This window comes from Condylura cristata, unplaced genomic scaffold (genome assembly GCF_000260355.1).
Source record: "Condylura cristata isolate star-nosed mole 26May11 unplaced genomic scaffold, ConCri1.0 scaffold00006, whole genome shotgun sequence".
NCBI lineage: Eukaryota > Metazoa > Chordata > Mammalia > Eulipotyphla > Talpidae > Condylura > Condylura cristata.
This window is the reverse complement of record NW_004567107.1, coordinates 63,383,893-63,405,655: the sequence shown is the minus strand read 5'-3', so window position 1 is coordinate 63,405,655 and position 21,763 is coordinate 63,383,893. Positions and strand designations below refer to the sequence as shown.

The 21,763-nt window shown below is 44.2% G+C and overlaps 1 protein-coding gene across 1 annotated transcript in view; it reads left to right on the top strand.

The window, feature by feature from the left end:
• The first annotated feature begins 6 nt into the window (after positions 1-6).
• Positions 7-21,763, top strand: part of B4GALT1 (UDP-Gal:betaGlcNAc beta 1,4- galactosyltransferase, polypeptide 1) — a 46,763-nt gene continuing 25,006 nt past the window's right edge. Inside the window, exon 1 of the mRNA XM_004677718.2 lies at positions 7-524. Within this exon, the coding sequence (XP_004677775.1) occupies positions 131-524 (394 nt within the window). The 5' untranslated portion in view covers positions 7-130. The remainder of the gene's footprint in view (positions 525-21,763) is intronic.

The following is a 21,763-nucleotide window of genomic DNA, read 5'->3' as shown; positions in this document are numbered from 1 at the left end:
GGCAGCGCCGCCGCGCGCCCTTGCCTCCCCTCCCCCAATTGTCGTGGCCAGGCAGCGTCTGGCCGGCGGCCCGCGGGCGGGCCGCCATCCCAACTGTAGCCCACCCCCCTCTTAAAGCCGCGGCGGGAAGATGAGGTTACGGGAGCCGCTCCTGGGCGGCAGCGCCGCGATGCCGGGCGCGTCCCTGCAGCGGGCCTGCCGCCTGCTAGTGGCCGTCTGCGCGCTGCACCTTGGCGTCACCCTCGTCTACTACCTGTCCGGCAGCGACCTGAGCCGCCTGCCCCAGCTGGTTGGAGTCCGCACACAGCTGCAGGGTGGCTCGAACGGCGCCGCTGCCATCGGGCAGCCCTCCGGGGAGCTCCGGCAGCGAGGGGCCCTCCCGCCGCTGCCGTTGGGCGTCTCCTCCGAGCTGCGCTCGGGGAGTGACTCCAGCCTCGGTCCTGCAAACAACTTGAGTTCGGCCACAATGCTCCCCACTGCGGCGCTGTCGCTAGCCGCTTGCCCTGAGGAGTCCCCGCTGCTCGGTAAGAACTCGGGTCGGCTTCAGTTCCGCGACTAAGACTTCCCGGGAATTCCCCGACAGGGTCCCCACCACCTTTCTCCCTATTTCGGATCGGAGCCCCTTATCCCAAACAAGTTACGGGCTGCATTTGTGGGGGTCAGAAGTTGGGAGGTGAGTTCTCAGGAATTCATGTTGAAAGCTGGGACCGGGGAGGTATAGGGAAGCCACAGGCTCCTCTAGTCCCAGAACCGGAGAAGGCCTTGAAAGACTTCCCTGCTCTGGCTCAAGCCTCACAAAGTTTTGGACAATGAGTGTGCTTAGAGTCTGAGTAGCTTTCGCCCCGCTAAACACTCGGTAAGGACCATCAAGTAGCTCGGAGTAATCCGTTCTAGTTTTCTGGAGTGGTGAGGAGGCCTGGGGGGCTGAGGAGAGGGGCGGTGAGGAGAGCTGACCTCCCCTGTTACTGTCAACCCATAGAACCACTTTCTCCTGAAACAGGGCTCACATTTTCCCTGAGCTTTTGGGCTAGTGACTTTGCCCTAATTTAGTTTCTCATTTGTTGAGTGAGGCTCACAAGTGGTACCTATTTGGGGCTTGTTTCAGAAGATTAAATGAACCAGTGTAAAAGGTTTATATTCTTGAGGTTTAGTAAACTTTCTGTCAGTTTTCACTGTTGTATTTAGTTCCTCTGTGTTGATCTCTACCCTGGGGCCCTCTTCCCCTACTTCCTGCCCTTGTAAGGTTTCCAAAACCTAAGTAGTACTGTCCCTGGGGCTGAGGGAAGGGTATTTGTGAAGTGTGAACCCTCTTATCGAAGTGCTGAAATAGAATTTAGAACTAGTCACAACCTTTTCTCAGAAACAGCAGGGAATCCCAATTATCTTGTCCAGACTATGTGAATCTGGGCACACCCTCCCCCCCCATTTCTGTTTCTAATGGGGAACTTGGCTGGATGTGTTCCTTATTTCATGAGGGGGCTGAGCCCACCCTCAACTCTCCTTGACCTATAATCCACAGTCAGTTTTCACAAGATTACCAGACAGGTGGCTGCTCATTTCTAATACTAGGATTTGAAGAAATGTTCTGAGTGAGGGGCCCTGCAGGCAGGCATCCTGCCAGCAGGAACCCGGTCAGTTTTGCTTAGAATCTTGGCAGAAAAGACCTCCTACATGCTCTTGCTCAATGTCTCCAATAATTACTTAATTATTCTCATATCAAATTTGGGAGGAAGCTCTTGGAATTGGTCAGACAGAGACTGTGGTAGTAAAAGGGGGTCTTTCACATTAAAAAATATTTATTTTTACATAGAAGAACTGGGTTACAGGTCAGAGGTGTGGGGGGGGGTGAGAGGAATCATCAGAGACACAGTAGGGAGCAAAACAGGTGGACCTACTGAAATACACTACTGAGGGGGGCAGTGGGCAGGTTGGGAGAGGTCTATTGTACTATGTGTTAGCTTCCTGGCCTGGGATAGAACTCACGCTGCAGCTGCAGCGGCTGCCCATAGTTTAACAATGCGGAGATTAAACTTCTTGTGTCACCAGAGGGGCTCCTAGAGGGCCCCTCCCCCCCCCCCTTTTTTTTTTTTAAGATTTATGCATACAGGAACTGGGGTACAGGCCAAAGTTGTGGGGGGTGAGAAGATTCTCCAGAGACAGAGTGGGGAGCAGAGCAGGCAGATTGACTGAAATACACTGCTGAGAGGAGCAGCAGGTGAGAAAGGAGAGGTCTGCTGTGCCATGAGGGTCACCTCTGGGGCTGGGGCTTGAACTTCTTATGCAGAGAGTTTCATCGTACTGTGCTTTAACCCGTTGCGCCACCCTGGAGGGCCCAAGGGGTCTTTTCTTAAAGCAGAAAATTGAATCTTTTCTACTTAATGGTTACTCTGGGAAAGCAGAGGAATCATCAAAAGTAAAGTAGAATCTTTGCCCTGCTGTTAAGTGTCTAACCTCAGACAAGTTAGTATTTCTCAGAATTTGTTGGGAGTGACTAAAGATTTACTGACAAGGACTGAATTAGGGCGGTCAAGGCCTTGCATCCAAAAAGGGACTTTGCACCTGGGTTGGGACTAGCTGAAGGTGGTAACGAACTGGGCCTCACATCAAAGACACAGCGATGAGTCACCCCTTTGGAATCTGAGTTTAGAATCTATATAAGAGACCCTTCCCCCTTATTGAGGGGGCAGTAGCTGCGGACCCCACTCTAGGGTCTCCATCTCAGCTGCTGTCCCCGAGCAATAAACTCTGCTTGCTTAGCTTTTCTGCCTCAAGCCTTCCTTTCTTGCAGCCGGTCACAGAACTTGGCAACAGACTCATGGTGTCGGTCCCTCCTCTCCGCCTTTTCCTTTCACTCTTCTTCATGTGTAAAATGGAGTTGCTGATGTATAACTTACTAAGGTGTTTTTGGATTAAATGAGACTGTGTATATTAAATATGTGGTAAATAGATTTCTTCATCATCATCATCTCATTCTCAGTCTCCTGTGGAGATGGCTGTGAACAGCAGAACTAGAAAAGAGAAAAAAGAATGGGCCCACAGGCTCGATTTTTGTCCTTTTATTTTTGTTGTCTGAACATTATGCAGAACGAAAGAGAAATTACTTAGCAAATTAAAGTGAGTACTCCAAAATTCATGCTATTGTTGCTTGAGGTGTAGAGTTTCTCAATGAAGCATGAAAAATTGGGTCACCACCACCGATGCTTTTGTTTTGTTGTGGTGTTGCTAGTGGCCATTGACCTGTTACTGGTGTTTCTGAGTTGACTCTGAATTGACTGGTTATGAGTCTTTCTGAAAGATAATATTTTAGGGGTGCCCTGGGCCTTGTGTTACTTGGCTGCCTCTGTGTGACTTGCGTGGGACCATGATGTTTAGGCTACAACTGAGACAACCTCACAAAGTGAGGGTGGAGGGGCTTTTATTTTAATTGAGCCCTGTGTAGTGTTGGGTGCAGCTCTCAGAGAGGTTGTGTTGACTCTGTGGGGTCTTGAGAAAGCTGAAAGTCTCCCCAGGAGTGGGTAAGCTGGCCAGGTGTCAATCAAAAAACCCCTTCTGGGATGGTTTGAATTGGGAAAAAAGCATCCATAGAAATTAAAGCTTTTTTTCCCCCATTAGCTTTTATTACTTGCAACTCCTGCCCATGACTTTGCTCTGCTTTCTGATGTCTGTGGGACCTGGCGATTGATTCCTCCTAGCTGGTAGGTCGCCGCTAACAGAGGTAGCCACGAGTCAGACTGGGCCGTTGACAGGTCACAGTTTGAATCTGTTGTGGGTTGTGAGAGCGTTGGGATAGACTTATGATAGACTTGGGTTTGAATCTTGTCTCTGTCTACACTCAGTAGTTTTAATGTATGGTAGGTTACAGTGTTCAGAGCTATAATAAGCCCCTCTTCAGGCATCCCCATGAGCTAGTACCAGGCCCCCAGAAATAAGTGCTGCAGGAGGAGGTGGGTCTTTCTGGAGGATTCCTATAAGTTCCCCAGGGAGTTCAGGCCTGTGGTGCCCTTGCTGCATCCATTTCTCTATACCAAGAAGTGAGGTTCCTTTTTCTGGCCACTTGGTTGTTTGCCTGAGATGTAGTCAGGCTAGGAGGAACAGTGGCCTTGCATTGCATTTGTTTCTTTTCCTGGAATGTTTATCTTTCTTCTATTTGGCGGCAGCTCAACTGACTTGACTTGTACCAACACTGCCTGCCCAGGGAGGGGTTGGGTAGGGGGTAGGCAGTACCTCAGATTGGACGGGTTAGGGGAGACTGACCTACGGGTTCAACTGGGGATTGGTACAGCTGTTGTAGTCCCCTCAAATGTGCATTGTACGGGGACAATGGTTGAGTATATGACTACTTAACCTCCAGAGGCTCCTCTTGCTCAGTTGTGGTTTTAAGAGAGCCTCTTCATCTTTCTAAAAGAAAGTTCTTATCTAGAGGTGGGCACTAGAGAGTCATGGACATCTGGACCAGCAGACAGCAGCTCCAGGTAGGCAGGAGGCCTAGAGAGCCCTTATCCATGAATCACGTTCCCCTGAGTATGGTGGGAACTAATAACTGAGTCTCTGCCTCAGTTTATGCCCTTGGGAAGACAGAGTACTGGCCTGATCTCTGGTGGGTTCTCAGCTCTTAGGTGTTTCTCTACCAGAGCTGCCCTCTCCCTTTTCCTTACATTTGGACATAGTCAGGCTTCCCAGAACAAGGTGTACTTTGAGGACATCTGTCATCAGCTCTGGAAAGGGCTGCTTCTTTCTCCCCTTTGGGAATGAGTCTTAGAGCCTTAACACTGTCCTGCTTGGAAGGTTAAGGAGGCACAGGGAGATCTTGAAATTTTATAAGGTTAGGTAAATCATTTTACCTTTAAACCAGTTTTATCATTTGCTTTTCCTGAGAAAAAGAATTTATTGACATACATAGACACACCTTGTCTTAATAGTCCAAGGTTGAGAAATATCTCCTGTGATTGTCTTATTTTCTTCCACTCAGCCTTGTGGCAACAGAAGTGATTTCTGACTGTCATAATTTGGGCTAAGTGGGAGCTTCCTGTCACCAGGCCTCTGATGAACCAGGTGAAAGATCCTCAGGACATGGGAAGCAAGAGCCAAATGTGGACTTGGACTCAAACTGCAACATGTTAGAACCAACCCATCGCCTCCCGGGCTGTAACTGCTAGTCTCCTGGTCCCCAGTCCTCAGTGTGATGGAGTGAGGGGGTCTTGCCTCAAGCCACACAGCCAGGGGGTAGCCAGCTAGGGCTGGAATCTAGGTATTCTGCTTTCCAATCCAGTGTTTTCCCTTTAGGTTATTGCACAGTAGATAACCTGAAGTGATGTAGTGTGTGTTCTCTGCTAGATGTCTGGGTCCTTCTGAAAGGTCTTGTATAGTGGTGGCTTATCTGGATGTCCTTTTTTTTTTTTTTTTTAAAGATTTATTTATTCGTACAGAACTGGGGTACAGGCCAGAGAGATGCGGAGGGCGAGAGGATTCACCAGAGACAGAGCGGGGTGCAGAACAGGCAGATCGACGAAGTACACTGCTGGGGGGAGCAGCGGGTGGGTCAGGAGAGGTCTGCCGCGCCATGTGGTCACCTCCAGGGCAGGCGGCGATCGATCGAACTCATGCACAAGTGACTTAAGCTTCTTAGTGCTGTGCTTTAACCCACTGAGCCACCAGGAGGGCCTGGATGTCTTTCTTAACTAACTTCTCTCAGTTTCAACAATGTGCCTTCACTGTCCTGGGCATAGAGTTACAAAGAGGAAGTCTTCCTCTTTAGTCTTCCTTTCTTTTAGAAACTCACACTGGAGATAGAAGAGACCATGCTGATGTCATTTAGCAAATGCCACTAGGAAACAAAGGTGTGCGTGTGTTATGTGTAGTCTCTTTGTTTCTTTCCCTTTTCATCCCTCCTTTTCTTTTTCTTCTTTTATTCAAGAACTCAGAGTTGATATCAGAGTTCCCCAGTCCTGATTTTGTGTGAAATTATTCCTCTGAAGCTACATATTTTTAGTTCTGCTGGGTAATCTTTAACCTGCTGTGTTACAATGACTGTAATGAGACATCAGCAGCAATATGGCTGTATATTACGGTCTTCAGGAGTTCCAGACTGGGATTAGGCTAATTTATGCTTGGGAATGACTGACACATTAAAACTAAGGCTGTCCCTGTGCCACCTAATCTTTCCAGCTGGGCTCTAGGTGTGTGTGAAAGAGCATCCTGTGGTCAAATTAAACCTGATGATTTCTCCACTGTCTCCATTCCCAGTGTCAGCTGCACTTTGTTCCCTATTCAGTGCTCCCTGCTTGTTCCTAACAGTAAACAAATGAGACTGGAATTCTGCTTAAATCCACCTGAAAATTCCAGTTAGCCAACTAAATGGCAAACAAGTAGTCTTACAACAACAAATGCTCCACTTTTGAGGCGTAAATCCACTTTAGGCCTGGCACTATGTACATTTTACATTTGGCTCTGGCACTTCCTGGTGTGATCTCTGTACAGTGAGGTCACTGTGAACACCAGCCAGCCAGAACTTGACTTGTAGGCGAGTTAATAAGGCATGAAACTGGACCCTGTGACTGCCACGGAGCTGCCTTGTGCCTTAGCTTGGTGAGAGTTTCTGGAGCCAGACCGTGGCTATAATTGAAAAGTCCTTGGTGGCAGGGGGCCTCTGTGTTTGCCTGGGTCCAAGCAGGTCACCAGCTTGGGGATAGATCTCTAAAGGTCAAAGACCTCCAGGTCGCAAGGTTAGTAGCTTGGGAGTGAGTAGGTGACAGGGTCTAGCTGGGAGCTGGTGCCCGGTGAACGTGGCCTGAAGCGATTAGTCCCTAGTAGAGCTGAGTCACATGCTCAGTGTTTCAGGTTCCACTTTTCAGTCTGGTCTCAGCCCGCCCCTTCCCTACACAAATGAAGACCAGAGGCTATATAATTGGCTGTTGCAGAATTCCTTGGCAGCGATTTTAATGTCTGGTCCGGGTGTGTTATGTAACTGTTTCTCTATGCCCCTGCTGCCTCTCCAAAGCCCCTCATGAAGCCCAGTGAGAGGAGGAGAATGATTTGCCAGGGCCTAGGGCTGCTGGTCTTTGCTTTTGCCTGTTTGTTTTGTGGTGGTTGTTGGGGTGAAGGGGAGGGGAAGGGCGGTGGAGCAAGTTGATCTCTTACTCCTTTTTGTAAAAAATAAGTAGGTTCATTGAAAATAATTTGAAAGTTAAGAGGTTGAAAAGCATACTTCAACATTCCTATCACCTAGAGGAAATACGTTGGCTTCCTGCTAGTCTTTTTTCTTGTATATGTTTAAGAATACAGCTAGTGACTTTATAGATGGGCAGATAGTTTGGTACAGATGTCGATAGCTTGGTGTCCAGCATCTGTCACTTAAGTTTTTGTCACAAGCGTGTCCTATACTGTTAAAAGCCACAGAGGTTTTATCACTTTTTCCATTGACTATGCTGTGACTATGCTGTGACTTTCTAATTTCATTCAAACACATACAGAGTGTTTGTTTTTCTTAATGGTGTGGTGAGGCTCATGCCTAAAGCTTTATGTACTTTTTAGATCATTTTCATAGGAGAGTTTTCTGAAAGAGCAAATATGGCGTGACTGCTTCTTGAGAATGACTAGGTTTTTAAACCAGTCTAAAGCATAGGCCCAGTGACAATTATGGGTTTGCTTAGTGCTGACAGATGAATATAGTTTATTGCTGATAGGATGGGTCTAGAATTAGGATTAAAAAGAAAATTAGGTACAGGAAGTGCCGTGGGCAAGGGCACAGTGCCAGTCTGTAGGGCAGGCTCTTGGGATCTGCAGACAAAAATCAGTGGGGGCGATGTCCCAGGAGTTAGCTTTCTCAGTAGCTTCTCCATTAGCAGTCAAATCCCTGGGGTAGGCTTATATAGACTGTGGTGCTGGGGCTGTGATGTTGGGGTGAACACCAGCTAGTTAAACGGCTGTCGTTGACATGATAGACATGACTCTTCAGACGTGGGGACAGCTTTTCAAATCAGACACAGGCAACTTGCCCTCCCACCTGTCCAAAGGGTTTGAGATCTAGCTAGGGACCTTAAAATGGGAACCTTTAGGTTTCCAGGAATTCCTTTTAGGAGAAGCCTCAGGCCAGTGCTCTAGGCTCTTCTCAAGGTAAAAGTTTTAAAGTTACTTCCTTTGGAATGTCCTGACAGCCGCTGAATTCTTCCCTCTGAGGGACTCTAGGGTCTGGGAATCTGCCAGGGGCCATTTGACGTAAAACCTGGGGATCCAGGCAGAGGCTGTGCTGAGGGTAGGGGCAGGATAATATTAGACCAGTGTAGCCAGTATAATCTGAGGTCATGTGCCTTCCTGCCAGGGCACATGGGTCTGGAGGTCATGGGGAGGCCCCCTGACAGGGTGCTCAGTAATCTGGCCCCATGACAGCTTACATTCTAAAAATGCCTTTAAACTTTTCTTCAAAAGTTTCTTCCTGTTTTGCATCATGTCCTTTTTCTATTGACATCCTGAAACCACAGAGTTGTCTGTTGGGTTTCAGGACACTGCCAGTTTGAAAAAACAGGAAAAGAATTAAGGGTGGACCTAGGGGAGCTGTTACTTGTATTATAGGCGCTTCAGGCACTTGGCATTGAGGTGTCAGGAAGGTCCTAGCATTCAGATGAGACATTCAGCAGCCTGGGCAGGATCCCTGCCTGGTTGAGAATTAGTAGACTTGAATCTTCACTCCACAGTCAGGAGGGGCCCTAAGGAAGAAGGTTTGCTTATTCAGCAAACGTTTACTGATAACTACACTATAAAAAGCTTGGGGGATAGATAAGAGCAAGGGCTGGCCTCCCTCTCAGGGCATCACTCAGCAGTGAGCCCTCAGCGATGGACAGACTTCTGGTCTAGTGTGGCTTGAGAAGGGGGAGTATGGATCCTCCCAGGGTACTGAGGAGGTACAGGGAGCCAGATACATGGTCTGTGCCAGAAACAGCATCAAAGTTAATATAGTTTATTTCTGGTAGAAGGATGGGCCTAGAATTGTGACTAAAAAGAAAATCACCCTCTTCCAAGCACTGGTTTAGTAGCTTCCCTGTCACTCAGCAGGTTTGAACAGTGTCTCTGGCTGAGAAGGGCAGGGATCTACTGCTAAAGACAGCTTAGGATTTCTTCTAGCTGCTGTCACATGGAGAGTCTGTCAGAGCTGCATTCCCAGCTCTTTACATACAGTTACCAGCAGGCCAGGCGAGCACAGAAAGTAGAGGCAGAGTGAAGGAGCCATGATAAGAGGGGAGAAGGTGATATAGTTGGGGCTATACTGGAATACTGGATAGGGGAAGGTTGAGGGATAGAAGGGAGAAATGGGAAAAGAGGTACAGAGAGAGGGGGTTCACCGTCTGTGGAGAGGTGGGGCAAGCCTTGAAGGCCTCAGAGTTAGGATTCTGACTTCTGGTTCTTTTCCTAAATCATGACCTCATTTTGGGCAAGTCCTGACTCCTCTGGTCCCCATATCCGTCTCTGAAGTTTGAGTGGGCAGGACCTGTTAGTCTAGCATGCCCTGCCTTCTTGTCCTCCTGGAGTCTAGTCTGAAGTGGGGAGAAACCCTGATCATAATTACAGCATAAAGGCCTCTGTAGTTCCCTGTGAAGCCCACTTGCCACCACCCATTTCAGGGCTGAGTTTCTTCTGTACATTTTGTCACCCTGCGTAGGCATGAAGATTTGACATGGGGTGTGCTTCTATCACTGGCTAGCTGTGTGATACGGGGAAGTTGTTACCCTCTGTGTGCCTCAGTCTTCTCACCTGTAAAATGGGAACAATCATAGCACCTGGTGATAGTTAGAGATGTTGGGAAGTTTACTCTATGGTCATAATGTAAGGGCCTACACAGTGCCCAATGCAGAAACCAGTTCTGAATATATGTTACCTGTTACTGGTAGTACTGAGTTGTGAAGATTTTGGCTTTTGCTTTTGTAAGCTTTCTTGCCCTCTATTTTAGTTGAAAATACTAAAATACATTTAAAATGTTTTAAAATATATAATTCTACTATCTACCACAATAGAAATGGTACCATAATAGAAATTCATTTTACCATAAAATAATAGAAATTCTATTACCATAATAGAAATTCATAATAGATAATGAAACCTGTCATTATTTTCTAGAAGCACACCTGTTTTACTCTGCTGCAATCATACTGTGAAACTATTTTTGCAGTATGCTATTTTTGTCTGACCCACTCTTGTAACTCATGTTGTTTCTAATTATCATAATTATTTTGGTTGCTGCCATCCTAAAATCCTTATGGATATCCCCTTAGCACTCAACATTCTAAGTTTCACCATAGAGCATCTTGAAGTGCTTGCTGTATATAGCGCTTTAAATTATTTCATTGGGAATATCCCTAGAGAAAAACTTCTGGATCAGAGGGTTCTTTACTATACATGTTCACATTACCACATTGCTTTTTGGGATTCTTGTAATATTCCACAGACCCTAAATTGTACTTGGCTTCACATATAAAGAAAGAAGGAAAGGTTCTTATCTTGATAAAGATACCATGAAGTGTTTAAAGAGCCACAGTAAGTTTTTTTTTTTTTCTTGGATACAGAGTAAACTCAGCAGGAACTGCCCAGAGGCAATTGCTTGGAGGAAAAGCTTCCTGCCCAGGATTAACTCCAGTACCCCATAAAGGGACTTTCACATAAGACTGAGAGCATAAATGTGAGACTGTGGGTAGATCTCATTCTCCCTTAGAACCCACACATAAAAGCCAATATCCTTGCCCATATATTTACAATTTCCGGTCTGTGGAATATCCCAGCAGTCCCATCTGCCAGAGTTTAGAGAAGGGAAGTGTGAGGTTTTAAATCCAGGGTTTAGCCTGGAGCCAGGCTTTAGTGGAGCATACCTACCCTGGGCCACAGAAGCCCCTCCATCTTGTTGAGTCCACAATACTGAGATCTTGGAGTGAGGGTTGCCACATACCAAGTATGCCAGGATTGTGGGGTGTCTCATCACCTTTCCTTCTCTAGGTGGACAGTCAAAATCCTGGGGAGAAGTCATTATAAGCTCTGAATAGGGTGGTCAGGAGATTGCTGGAAGGAGTATACGTAGTTTGGAGAAATCTCAGGAGATATAGAAGGAACATGATAAAAACAAAAACATGGACTGAACATAGGTGGACTCAGTCTAGGATCCCAGTGGCTGGTGCCTGATATGTTGTCAGAAAAACTTAAGACTCAGGCCAGTAAATGACATGTCTTTACCTAGGGGCTGGTGTTTGAAGCCATGATGTGATGTCCTTCAATCCAGCTCTGGAGCCAACCGACTGAGCAATCTAGAGAAGTCAAATCCTCTCTTGGCTTCAGTTTAGCCACCTATACAATGAGATGAGATTGGCTTGGATGCTCACTGAGTCTCTTCCTGCCTGGGAGTTCGGATATAGCCACACACTCCTGTGTGGTTGGTATGGCTAAGTGGCTACACTGTAGGATGAGTCTGGCACCCTGTGGGGCCACACTGGGGTAGGGGGTGGGTGACAGTGGTTCCTAAGCCTGAGTCTTTCTGGACAAATCTGTCAATTCTGGTTTTTAGAAACAAAATCAACAGTGAGGGGATAAATGCGGAAGTTGGTTAATTTGAAAACCCAATCAATGGGAGCCGCTGGGAATGTAGTGTCCTAGGCTCCAGCGGCAACCGCGCAACCGCATCAGCCGTCCTCACAACAGATAATGCTTATTCACCACATAACTGTGTGCCAACCATGAGAAGTCATTCACTTTATTTCCATTTACTCTCACAGCAGCAATTTTTCTTGTCCGATTGTCCTGTATAGAACTTCTAATATGATGTTGAATGCATCTAGAGAGGACATCCTCACCTTGTTCCTGATCTTAGGAGGAGAACACTCAGGATTTCACCAAGTATCATTAAGTATGATGCTACGGTGGGGTTTTTTAAATGTTCTTAATCAGGTGAGGAAGTTCTCTTTTACTTATAGTTTGTTGAGAGTTTTGAATCATGAATAAGTGATGTGTTTTGTCAAATGCTTTCCTGTGTCGAGATGATCATATTTTGCTATTCCTTCTACAGATACCAGATACAGTGTATTATTCACTGGTTTTATAAGTTAGTCTCAAAACTTGGTCATGGCACGTTTTCCATTTTATATGCTTCTAAATTTTGTTGCTAATTTTATGTTGAGGCTTTTTAATCATAAAAGATATTGAACTGTAGCTTTTATTTTTTTAAGTTTATTAAGGTATTTTTGACAGGGGTTTGTAGTTTTATTTCTGATGATACCTTAGTCTAATTTTAGTATCAAGGTACTACTGCCCCACAGAATGAGTGGGGAAGTATTCCTTCCTGTTCAATTTTAGAGAAAGCTTTTGAAGAATTAGTGTTAATACTTTCAATTATTAGAATTCACTGGTAAGGCCTGGACATTTCTTTATAGGAAGCTTTTGGATTACTAACTCTATATCTTGTCTTTGGTCTGTCTGTTTAGCTTTTTTGTTTATTCTTGAATCAGTTTTGGTTGTTGTGTGTCTTCCTAGGAATTTGTCCATGTAAGTCATCCAACTTGTTGGCATACAGTTGTTCATGGTATTCTATATAGTCATTTTGATTTCTGTAAGTTTGGTAGCAGCCTCGCTTTCATTCCTGATTTTGGTATTTTGAGTTTTCTCTCCTTTTTCCCCCCCTTGATTAATAGAGCCAAAATAGGTCATTTTTATTTATATGTTTTTTTTTGTCTTTTGTTCTCTGTTTCATTAATTTCTGCTTGAATATTTTTAATTTTCTTCCTTCTGCTTGCTTTTGGTTTACTTTGCTTTCTCTCTCTCTTTTTTTCCTTCATTGTCTCAAGGGGCAAGATTAGGTTATTAACTTGAGATTTAAAGATCATGTACTTTTTAACATTTTGACAGATACTGTCAAATTGCCTTCCATTTTATACTGGTTAACAAGTGTATAAGTGTCTGTTTCCCACTTCCTTGCCAGCACTAAATGTTTTTAAGTTTTTGCATATGTCAAAATGTCAAATGTGGCATCTTGTTTTTGGATTATTGAATGTTGAGCCAACTTCATGTATTTGTTGGCCATTTGTGTGTGTGTGTGTGTGTGTGTTTGTGAGTTACCTGTTAATATTTTACCTCATTTTTCTCTTGTTTTAGAAATATGTTTGTAGAAACTTACAGTGCTATGGCAATTACTCTTTTATTATACATTATTTGCAAATATGGCCTCTCCATCCATCACCTGTCTTTTCACTTCATCTTTTATCTCTGTACTTTGTAAAGAGTACATAGGTACTTTACCTATGTAGAAGTTTTCAATTTTTAAAAATTTATTTATTATTTATGGATACTGACTGGGGTACAGGCTGGAGATGCAGCGGGTTGAGAGGATTCATCAGAGACATCTGTCTCTGGGTAGATGGACAAAGTACACTGCTGAGAGGAGCAGTGGGCAAGATGAGAGGTCTGCTGCACCATATGGGTCACCACTCTGGGCAGGGATGGAACTCGTGAGGCTGCTGTGGCTCTCTGCCGAGCTTCACAGTGCTGCACTTCAACATGGTGTGCCACCAGGGAGGGCCCAATTTTTTTGCATATTTAATTATGTCTTTTCATTTGTAACTTCAGGTTGATTTTGCATCTGAAGGTGTTTTTCTCAAGATTATAAGATTTTTCTTTAGTATTCTTTTGTACAATGTTTATCATCTTAGTACATGCTCTTACAGAGAAAGTGAACAGATCTGCTGTTCAGTTGCTTCATGTGTCACAAGCTTTATAGCATACCCAAAGCGTTCTTTGAGGTTTCAGACTGTTCTTCCAGTTCTATCACTGATGCTGGTGATCAGCATAGAGGTATGAAATTTGAAACATGTAAATAATCTGTTGGTTTTGGAGTTTAGGGAGTCAGGGGATAAGGCAAAATAGTACTTATTGAACATCTGTTAGTGTCAAGCATTGTGAAAAGTATGAATGTTAGTCTCACATACCACCTGAAAACAACACATTATTGTACTTATATTTAGAGGCAAAAATTGGAATTGATTGTATTTTAAATGGTCCTGATAACATAGAGATATTGGCAGGAGTGCTCACATGGCTGACTAACTGCCCAGATCTCTGAAGTCTGCTTCAGGATAACAGTTGTCACCCTAAAAATTGTCAGGGTTCCAGAGCTGCTTAGAGGAGTAGCTGGTTCAGTAATAAAACTCCCATGAGAGTTATTTATGTGTGAGAATACTGAATTGCTGCTTTACTGGGATGAACACCATTGTTAAATGGCTTCGGATGTTCTAGTTGTGACAGCAGTATACCTCAGTATAATCATGGGGCTTGTGAATCAGAAGTCAAAACAGAGAAGTGAGTTTGTGCTTTAATATCTGAAGGTGTCAGGCTGCGTGGCTGAATACATCCACACAGTATTGCAACCCTGCCTTGGGGACCATGGTGTGGTCTAGAGCTTAAGGTTCCGTTTTTCCTGTGACATCCCTGAGAAGCATCATCTAGCTCCACCCTCTATCACTGCCCTGTGTTGTTTTGTTTTGCTTTTGTGCTTTTCTTCCTTATTTTCTTTGAAGGTTGGCTGTCAAGATTTATCTCATGGTCCATTATATCATGGTCTGTCTTGCCTTATTTATTTATTTTGTTTCATCCTCAATCTAATTTTCTTATTCAACTGTTGTTAAATTTTTTTAAATTTTTTTTACCTCAACTTGAGTTTAGCCTGATTTTTCCTATCACTAGGTTCAGGTTATACACTTTTCACAAGAATATCATAAAAGTCTTTTTGTTGTTGTTAAAGATTTATTTATTTGTGCATACAGAACTGGGGTACAAGCCAGAGATGCAAGGGTAGTGAGAGGATTCATCAGAGACAGAGAGGGGAGCAGAACAGGCAGATCCACGAAGTACACTGCTGAGGGGAGCAGTGAACCGGTCAGGAGAGGTCTGCTGCGCCATGTGGTCACCTCCAGGGCGGGAATAAAACTCATGCTGAAGTGGCTTTAGCTTCTTAGTGCTGTGCTTTAACCTGCTGCGTCACCAGGGAGGGCCTATCATACAAGTTTTGTTGAGCTTTCAGTGCCTCTTATCTGGAGGCTTCTGCTGTCAATTTGTTCCTAACTGATAATGTGATCTTTCATGATGGAGGTGTGTGTTGTTCTCTGTTACTAAGTTTACTATGTTACCCTTTTGGATTAAAAAGTATCTTATGGGCATTTACTTTGAACTTATGTAAATGTCCTATTCCTCAAACTTTCATCCACTGGTTTTTAGCACTAATGGATGAATCTTGCCTGAATCAAATTATGGTGGTTGGTGATACCTTTCCATTATTAGTGTTTTCTTGTGAGAAACAGCTTTCCTTTCACCAGTACTAACTCCTGTCAGTACAGACTTGTGGATCTGACTTTATTCAGTAGCTCATAGTCCTTTACTAGTTTTGATGCTCAGGCTGTCCCAGATTTGGCCAATGAGATGTCCTGCAGTCTGATGCCAGGGTCCTTTTAACATATCCTGTTACCCTCTGAGCTCTTCTTACTTTTAGGCACAACTAAATGAACTGGCCTCTTGTGTTCTTTCCCTGACACAGCCCCGAACAGCCACTTGAATCCTAGCTCTTTTTAATAGAAGTAGTATTTAGAAATCAAGAACTGGGCTCACCCTTTTAAGGTCCACCCACATTGTTATGTGTACATCTGACGTGTAGATTCTAACTGCTGCGCAATACTCTGGTGTTCATCCTAGTTTTCTCTTTCTCTTTAACTATGCCTTCACCGTACCACCACAGATACTTGGCATTAGCCAACTTCCTTAGGTTTGCCAAACAAATAGATATGTTAGTGTAGCTTTTGTTTTAATTTGCTTTTTTTCTCCCTGATAACAAATGAGCCTGAGTATCTCTTCATATGCTTAATGGCCTTTGGAATTATCCCTGGATAAGTTGCTTATTACTAGCAATCCTTTGACTGTTCCCTGCCCTCACCCCGCCCAACCACCGGGGTTCTTATATTTTTCTTGAAGTTATGACAGGGTTTCCTTATCCATTCTGGATATTAATTCCTGTTGGTCCCATATATATCGGAGAACTTTGGTCTGTGGCTTCTTTCTACCATGCTGCTTCCCTAGGAAACTACACTGTCAGGTGTCTGCATATTTTCTAACAAATGGCATGAGAAGGCACAAAATGAAGTGTTCTTCCCCAACATCCTGAGCAGGGGAAATTAATTAGAAAAGGAATGGAGGTAAACGTGATTCTTGCCATCTGTTCTAGGCCTGGAGTTCTCTGTGGCAAGTCCCCTAGTGCCACTTGGTGACGTTCCAGACTGAGAGTGGGGGAGATCTAGGGAGGAAGGGGGACTACCTCAGTCTGAAGGGGAAGGTTTTTTTTTTTTTTAAGATTTATTTATTTGTGCTTACAGAACTGGGGTACAGGCCAGAGGCTCAAGGGTGGCGAGAGGCTTCATCAGAGACAGAGTGGGGAGCAGAACAGGCAGATCGATGAAGTACACTGCTGAGGGGAGCAGCTGGCGGGTCAGGAGAGGTCTGCCACACGATGTGGTCACCTCTGGGGCAGGCGGGAATCGAACTCATGCGGAAGTGGCTTTAGCTTCTTAGTTCTTAGTGCTGTACCACCAGGGAGGGCCTTTTTTTTTTTTTTTTAAAGATTTATTCATTCATTTGTTTGTTTATAAAATAAATAAAGAAGTGGGTTGTAGGCTAGAGGTGCCAGGGGATAAGAGGATTCATACCCGAGATAGAGTGAGGAGCAGAACAGGCGGATTTACTGAAACACACTGCTGAGGGGAGCTGCAGGTGGGATAGGAGAGGTCTGCTGAGACATATGGGGGTAGCTCCCTGGCTGGGGATCAAACTTAATGGTGATAATGCTCAGACTTAATCCGTAGGCCATTAGGGAAGCCTCCTAAAGAGGAAGACCTTAAAATAAAACACAAAGCTTCTGTTATCCATCTTGTCCTTTCTGAGAAATTCAGATCATCTTTTCCAGAAATGCTCTGGTTCTAAGAGAAGAGAGATGCAGGGAGATCTTCCTGGAACTAACAATTTCCAAGCATTTGGCCTCCTCGGCCTTTCCTGGTAGTGATAACTGTGGTCAGGCACAGTTTCCAAAATTCCAGGGGAGAGGGGGAAGAAGGGAAGCCAGTAGGAAGAAGGGTTGGGTGAGGAGGAAATCTGCCTTTGAGCAAGGACCAAACAAAGCAAAAATTTCTCCTGGGACAAATGCTGGGAAGCCTTTTTACTGGATTTTAAAAGTTCATGCTCCTCAGGTATTGGCTTTTGACCTCATGATCTTGCATCTTTGTGGTTTCACTGGTAGAAACCACCTTCTTGGGTACCCCAGGACAGAAATGTACTATATCATGTCCCCAGTTCTGGGACCTTCCAGAGGCTTCCTAGTGTTCTCTCCTTGTTTCTGCTGCTCCATGACCATTCATGGTATAGAAATTCACTTCAAAAGGATATAGGTGAGTGATGTCAAGATTTACTTTTGTGCCACCTGGGATCAGTTGGGGTCTCCCTGGATATCAGGCTGAGACGGATTCTGAGACAGAAGCCCCATGTGCACAGGTGAGTATTGTTGTCCACTGTGTAGAAGTAACCATGAATGTCACAGCATTAAAGAATTACAAGGGGGAAGATGGGTACTTTCTGGTGGCGCAGCGGGTTAAAGCATGGTACTACGAAGCTATCTGCAGCTGCTTTGGCACCAGTTGGATCCGGGCCAGGAAGGTGACCACATGGCACAGCAGACCTCTCCTGAATGCCCACTGCTCCCCTCAGCAGTGTACTTCATCAGTCTGTCTGTTCTGCTCCCAACTGTGGCCTGTACCCCAGTTCTGTATGCATAAACAAATAAATAAATAAATAAAATTTTTTAAATGAGGGGGGAGTTAAGGATGGTTTTTATTTCTTTGGGAAAATTTCCTTAAGGAAGTCTGTCAATCTCTCTGATTTATGTGCATAACCCTGGGGTTGAAACATAATTCCTAAGATTCCTCCAGCCTTGATGTACCAGGATTCTTTAGGACTCAAGTTCAAGGAGGCTCATGGGAAGGTCTGACTAGAGGTTGGGGTTCTGACTAGAGCTTTGTTCTCTTAGGTTTAAACCTTTGTATTTTTGGTGACAGGATCTTGCACTGAGTGACTACCCAGATTCACTGGGTGATGTTCTCAAGGAACAAGTGGAATTTGGTGAAGAGTCTGTTTAATGTGTCAGTGTGAGGTTTAGATGAGGAAATTTAATACTTTCATTAGGTTAGGATATGCACTGACATAGAATCTCAAATTACAGACCTAGAATCTGGAGATCATGTTACACTTATTTACATTTATTTTACAGTTGAGGACAGGAAATACTCCTGTAGAACACTTATCAGGTACTCTACCTGGAAGTTAAAAGGCATCTTTAGAGTCCAGAAAGGGCAGTATTTTTGCCTTTGGTCGCTTTGGTTACTTTGGTTGTAGGTGTTAATTAGAACACTGTAGATCCTCAAAGATTAAAAAAGCAAGATAGTTGCTTTCTCTGTTATCTCAGCTGCTTACCTTGTAGTTGAACAATGTTATGTGGTTTAACACACATTTGTGGATCCTGCTCCGCCGGAAACTGTCTCAAATACAAAAAGAAATGGAGCAAAATTCCTGTTCTCATGGGCATATGGGTCTATTGGAGGAGGCAAATAGATTGAATGTAGACATCAGTCCTGCAGGACTGGAATGTAAAAGCTACAAAATGTTGTGATCTTGTTTCTGAAAGATGTTGTGGTCATCTGTAACTGGGATTAATTGCCCTGGTGGATTTGGTGAAACATTGGTTTGAACCCGGGAGGATTGTTATCTCTTTCGGCTTTTGAGGTAGCTTCTAAGAATACACACCATAAAAAAGGATCAATACAAATACATTAAAATCAGAAAAAGAGAAAACGTAACAAGATGTCAAGACTAGGGAAGAGTTAAAATGAAAGCATTATGGTTGTAGAGCCTCTGTACAGCCGTTTCATCTGTCCCTTTGCAACCCCAAAGTGAAGCACATTCTTTTACATGCTATGCATTGTCAGACAGCAGAAATACCCTGTAGTTCCAGGTGGAAGTTGTTTTTCTTGGCACTTTGCTCTTAAAGAGCTTCATGGAATAGAAGGAAAGGGATGGTTAATGAGTAAACTTATAAACCAAAATGTCTAAAAATAAAGTCCAGGGGCTGACATTAAAGTTATACCTAATGCAAACTGGTCCTACCACTATGGAAAGCTGAAAATGGGACTACCATATGACTCATGGGAAACTATTGAAAATGGGACTACCATATGACCCAGCAATTCCAGACCTAGGAATCTACCCAAAGGACACAGAAATATTAATCCAAAATATACCTGTATCCTTACATTTATTGCAGTACTATCTAAAATAGGTAAGACATGGAAACAACACAGATTCCCAAAAACAGGTGACTGGATCAAGAAGATGTGTTATATGTACACAATGGAATACTACTGGGAAATCAAAAAAGATAAATCCATGCCATTCATAGCATCATAGATGGAGCTAGATGGGGTCATGCTCAGTGAAATAAGCCAGAAGGAAAAGGAAAAATATGAATGGTTTCATTTATAGGCGGTGTTTAGGGGAACCAATTAAGGGATCAGGAAAAAAAAAATGGTAGTAATAATAGTAATAACAATAAAACAAAACTAGAAGGCAACTGTGGATAAGAGATATTCACTGATAGCAGGGGAGGAAACGGGATCAGGGCAGGGAAAAGAAAAGCCAAGGGACTATGATGATGGTTTACAGATGAACTGGTGGTGGGGATGTTATGGTTAATATACAGTGACGTATAAGATACAGATTTAAAAAATACCTATAAGTGCTTTTGTCAAAATGCACAGTCCTGTACTGAAGCCAGATCACCAAAGCAGAAGCTCCAGTGAGTAGGACCTGTAATCTGCAGTTTTACATGCTTTCCCTGATGATCCTCCTTGCATTCCACAGTTTGAGAATGTCTACAATAGATGGAAACCTTACCAGTATTTGGAAAGCAGATGTAGTCGCTCTTGCTCTTGGTTTTTGTTTAAGGGTTGGATGGGGGCCCTCCCTGGTGGTGCAGTGGGTTGAAGCGCAGCACTATGAAACCACTGCAGCACAAGTTTTATACCTAGCCAGGGAAGTGACCTACATGGCACAGCAGACCTCTTCTGTTCCACTCACTGCTCCCCTCAGCAGTGTATTTCAGTGTATTTCTGCCTGTTCTGCTCCCTACTTTGTCTCTGGTGAATCATCTCACTCCCTGCACTTCTGACCTGTACCCCAGTTCTTGTATGCATAAATAATTTTTTTTCAATTATGTATTTTAAATCAATTTAAAAAAAATAAAGGTTAGATGGACTTGATGGGGTGAGACTAGAACACAAGAAAGGGCAATTCTTTTTTTTTTTCTTTAAATATATTTTACATCATTCTTCATTTTGTACATTTTTTTTTTATCTCAATTGTAATCCCCCTGGACTTCCCGCTACCAGTTCATCCATGTGCCATCACCATAGTCCCGTGTGCTCTTCCCATCCCAGTTTTGATCCTGTTCCCCCCCCACCTCTGTAGAATGTCTCTGTTGTTGGTTTTTACTTTATTACAATTGCCTTTTTTTTTTCTTCTGATCCTTCATGCTCCTCCTATGAGTGAAACCATCTGGTATCTTCCCTTTTTTTCCTGGCTTATTTCACTAAGCATGATCACTTCCAACTCCATCCATGCTTTGGAAAAAGCATGATTTTTATCTTTCTTGATTGCTGAGTAATATTCCACTGTGTGTATGTACCACATCTTCCCTAGAAAGAGCAGTTCTACTGAGGTCAGTGTTTTCTTGCAGACCAGCATACTTTAAGGCCTATCTTGGAAGTCCCACAAAGTGTGCCACTTTAGGCACATGAAGGAACAATTGGTCTGCTGTGCCCAGTGCGTACTGGTCCCTCATGGTTACCTGGCTCTGCTCCGCAGGCCTCCTTTGGCACGCTTGTATTTTTTGAGCCTTGTCTTTCTCGATACCTGAACACAGGGTTCTGAGACCACAAAATGTGTTCTGCTTCCTGTTGAAAAAGCATTTCTGCCCTTGGGTCTAAGAGTGGGATGGGATGGGAGTTTGTAGAAAGAACAGTGACTGTTACAGATGTGTTCCACAGGGTTCTCCCTGGTGGCACAATGGGTTAAAGCACCACACGATGAAGCTCTCTGAAGCCACTGCAGCGCGAGTTCAATCCTCTGCCAGGGAGGTGACCCACATTGCACTGCAGACCTCTCCTGACCCACCCACTGCTCTCCTCAGCTTGTATTTCAGTAGATCTGCCTGTTCTGTACTCCATTCTGTCTTTGGTGAATCTGCTCACCCATCACACCTCTGGCCTGTATCCCAGTTCTGTAAATATAAATAAATACATAAATCTTAAAAAAAAAAAATGTTTTTCATGTGCCCAAGGCATAAAAAATCAGCATTGGGAATAGATACTTCCCATTTTCTGAGTTGTATGTTTTGAAATCTCCAGTGTTGTGTGCATGTGTGTGCTTGAAATCTTTATTTTAGAAAAGGGATAAAGGAGGGTGATGTTTATTGTCCTTAGGTTATATATTTTAAAAGTTAATGTTCAGGCCCTCCCTGGTGGCGCAACGGGTTAAAGCGCTGCACTAAGAAGCTTAAGCTACTTCCACATGAGTTCGATCCCCACCTGCTCCGGAGGAGCTCCACATGGCATGGCAGACCTCTCCTGACCCACCCGCTGCTCCCCTCAGCAGTGCACTT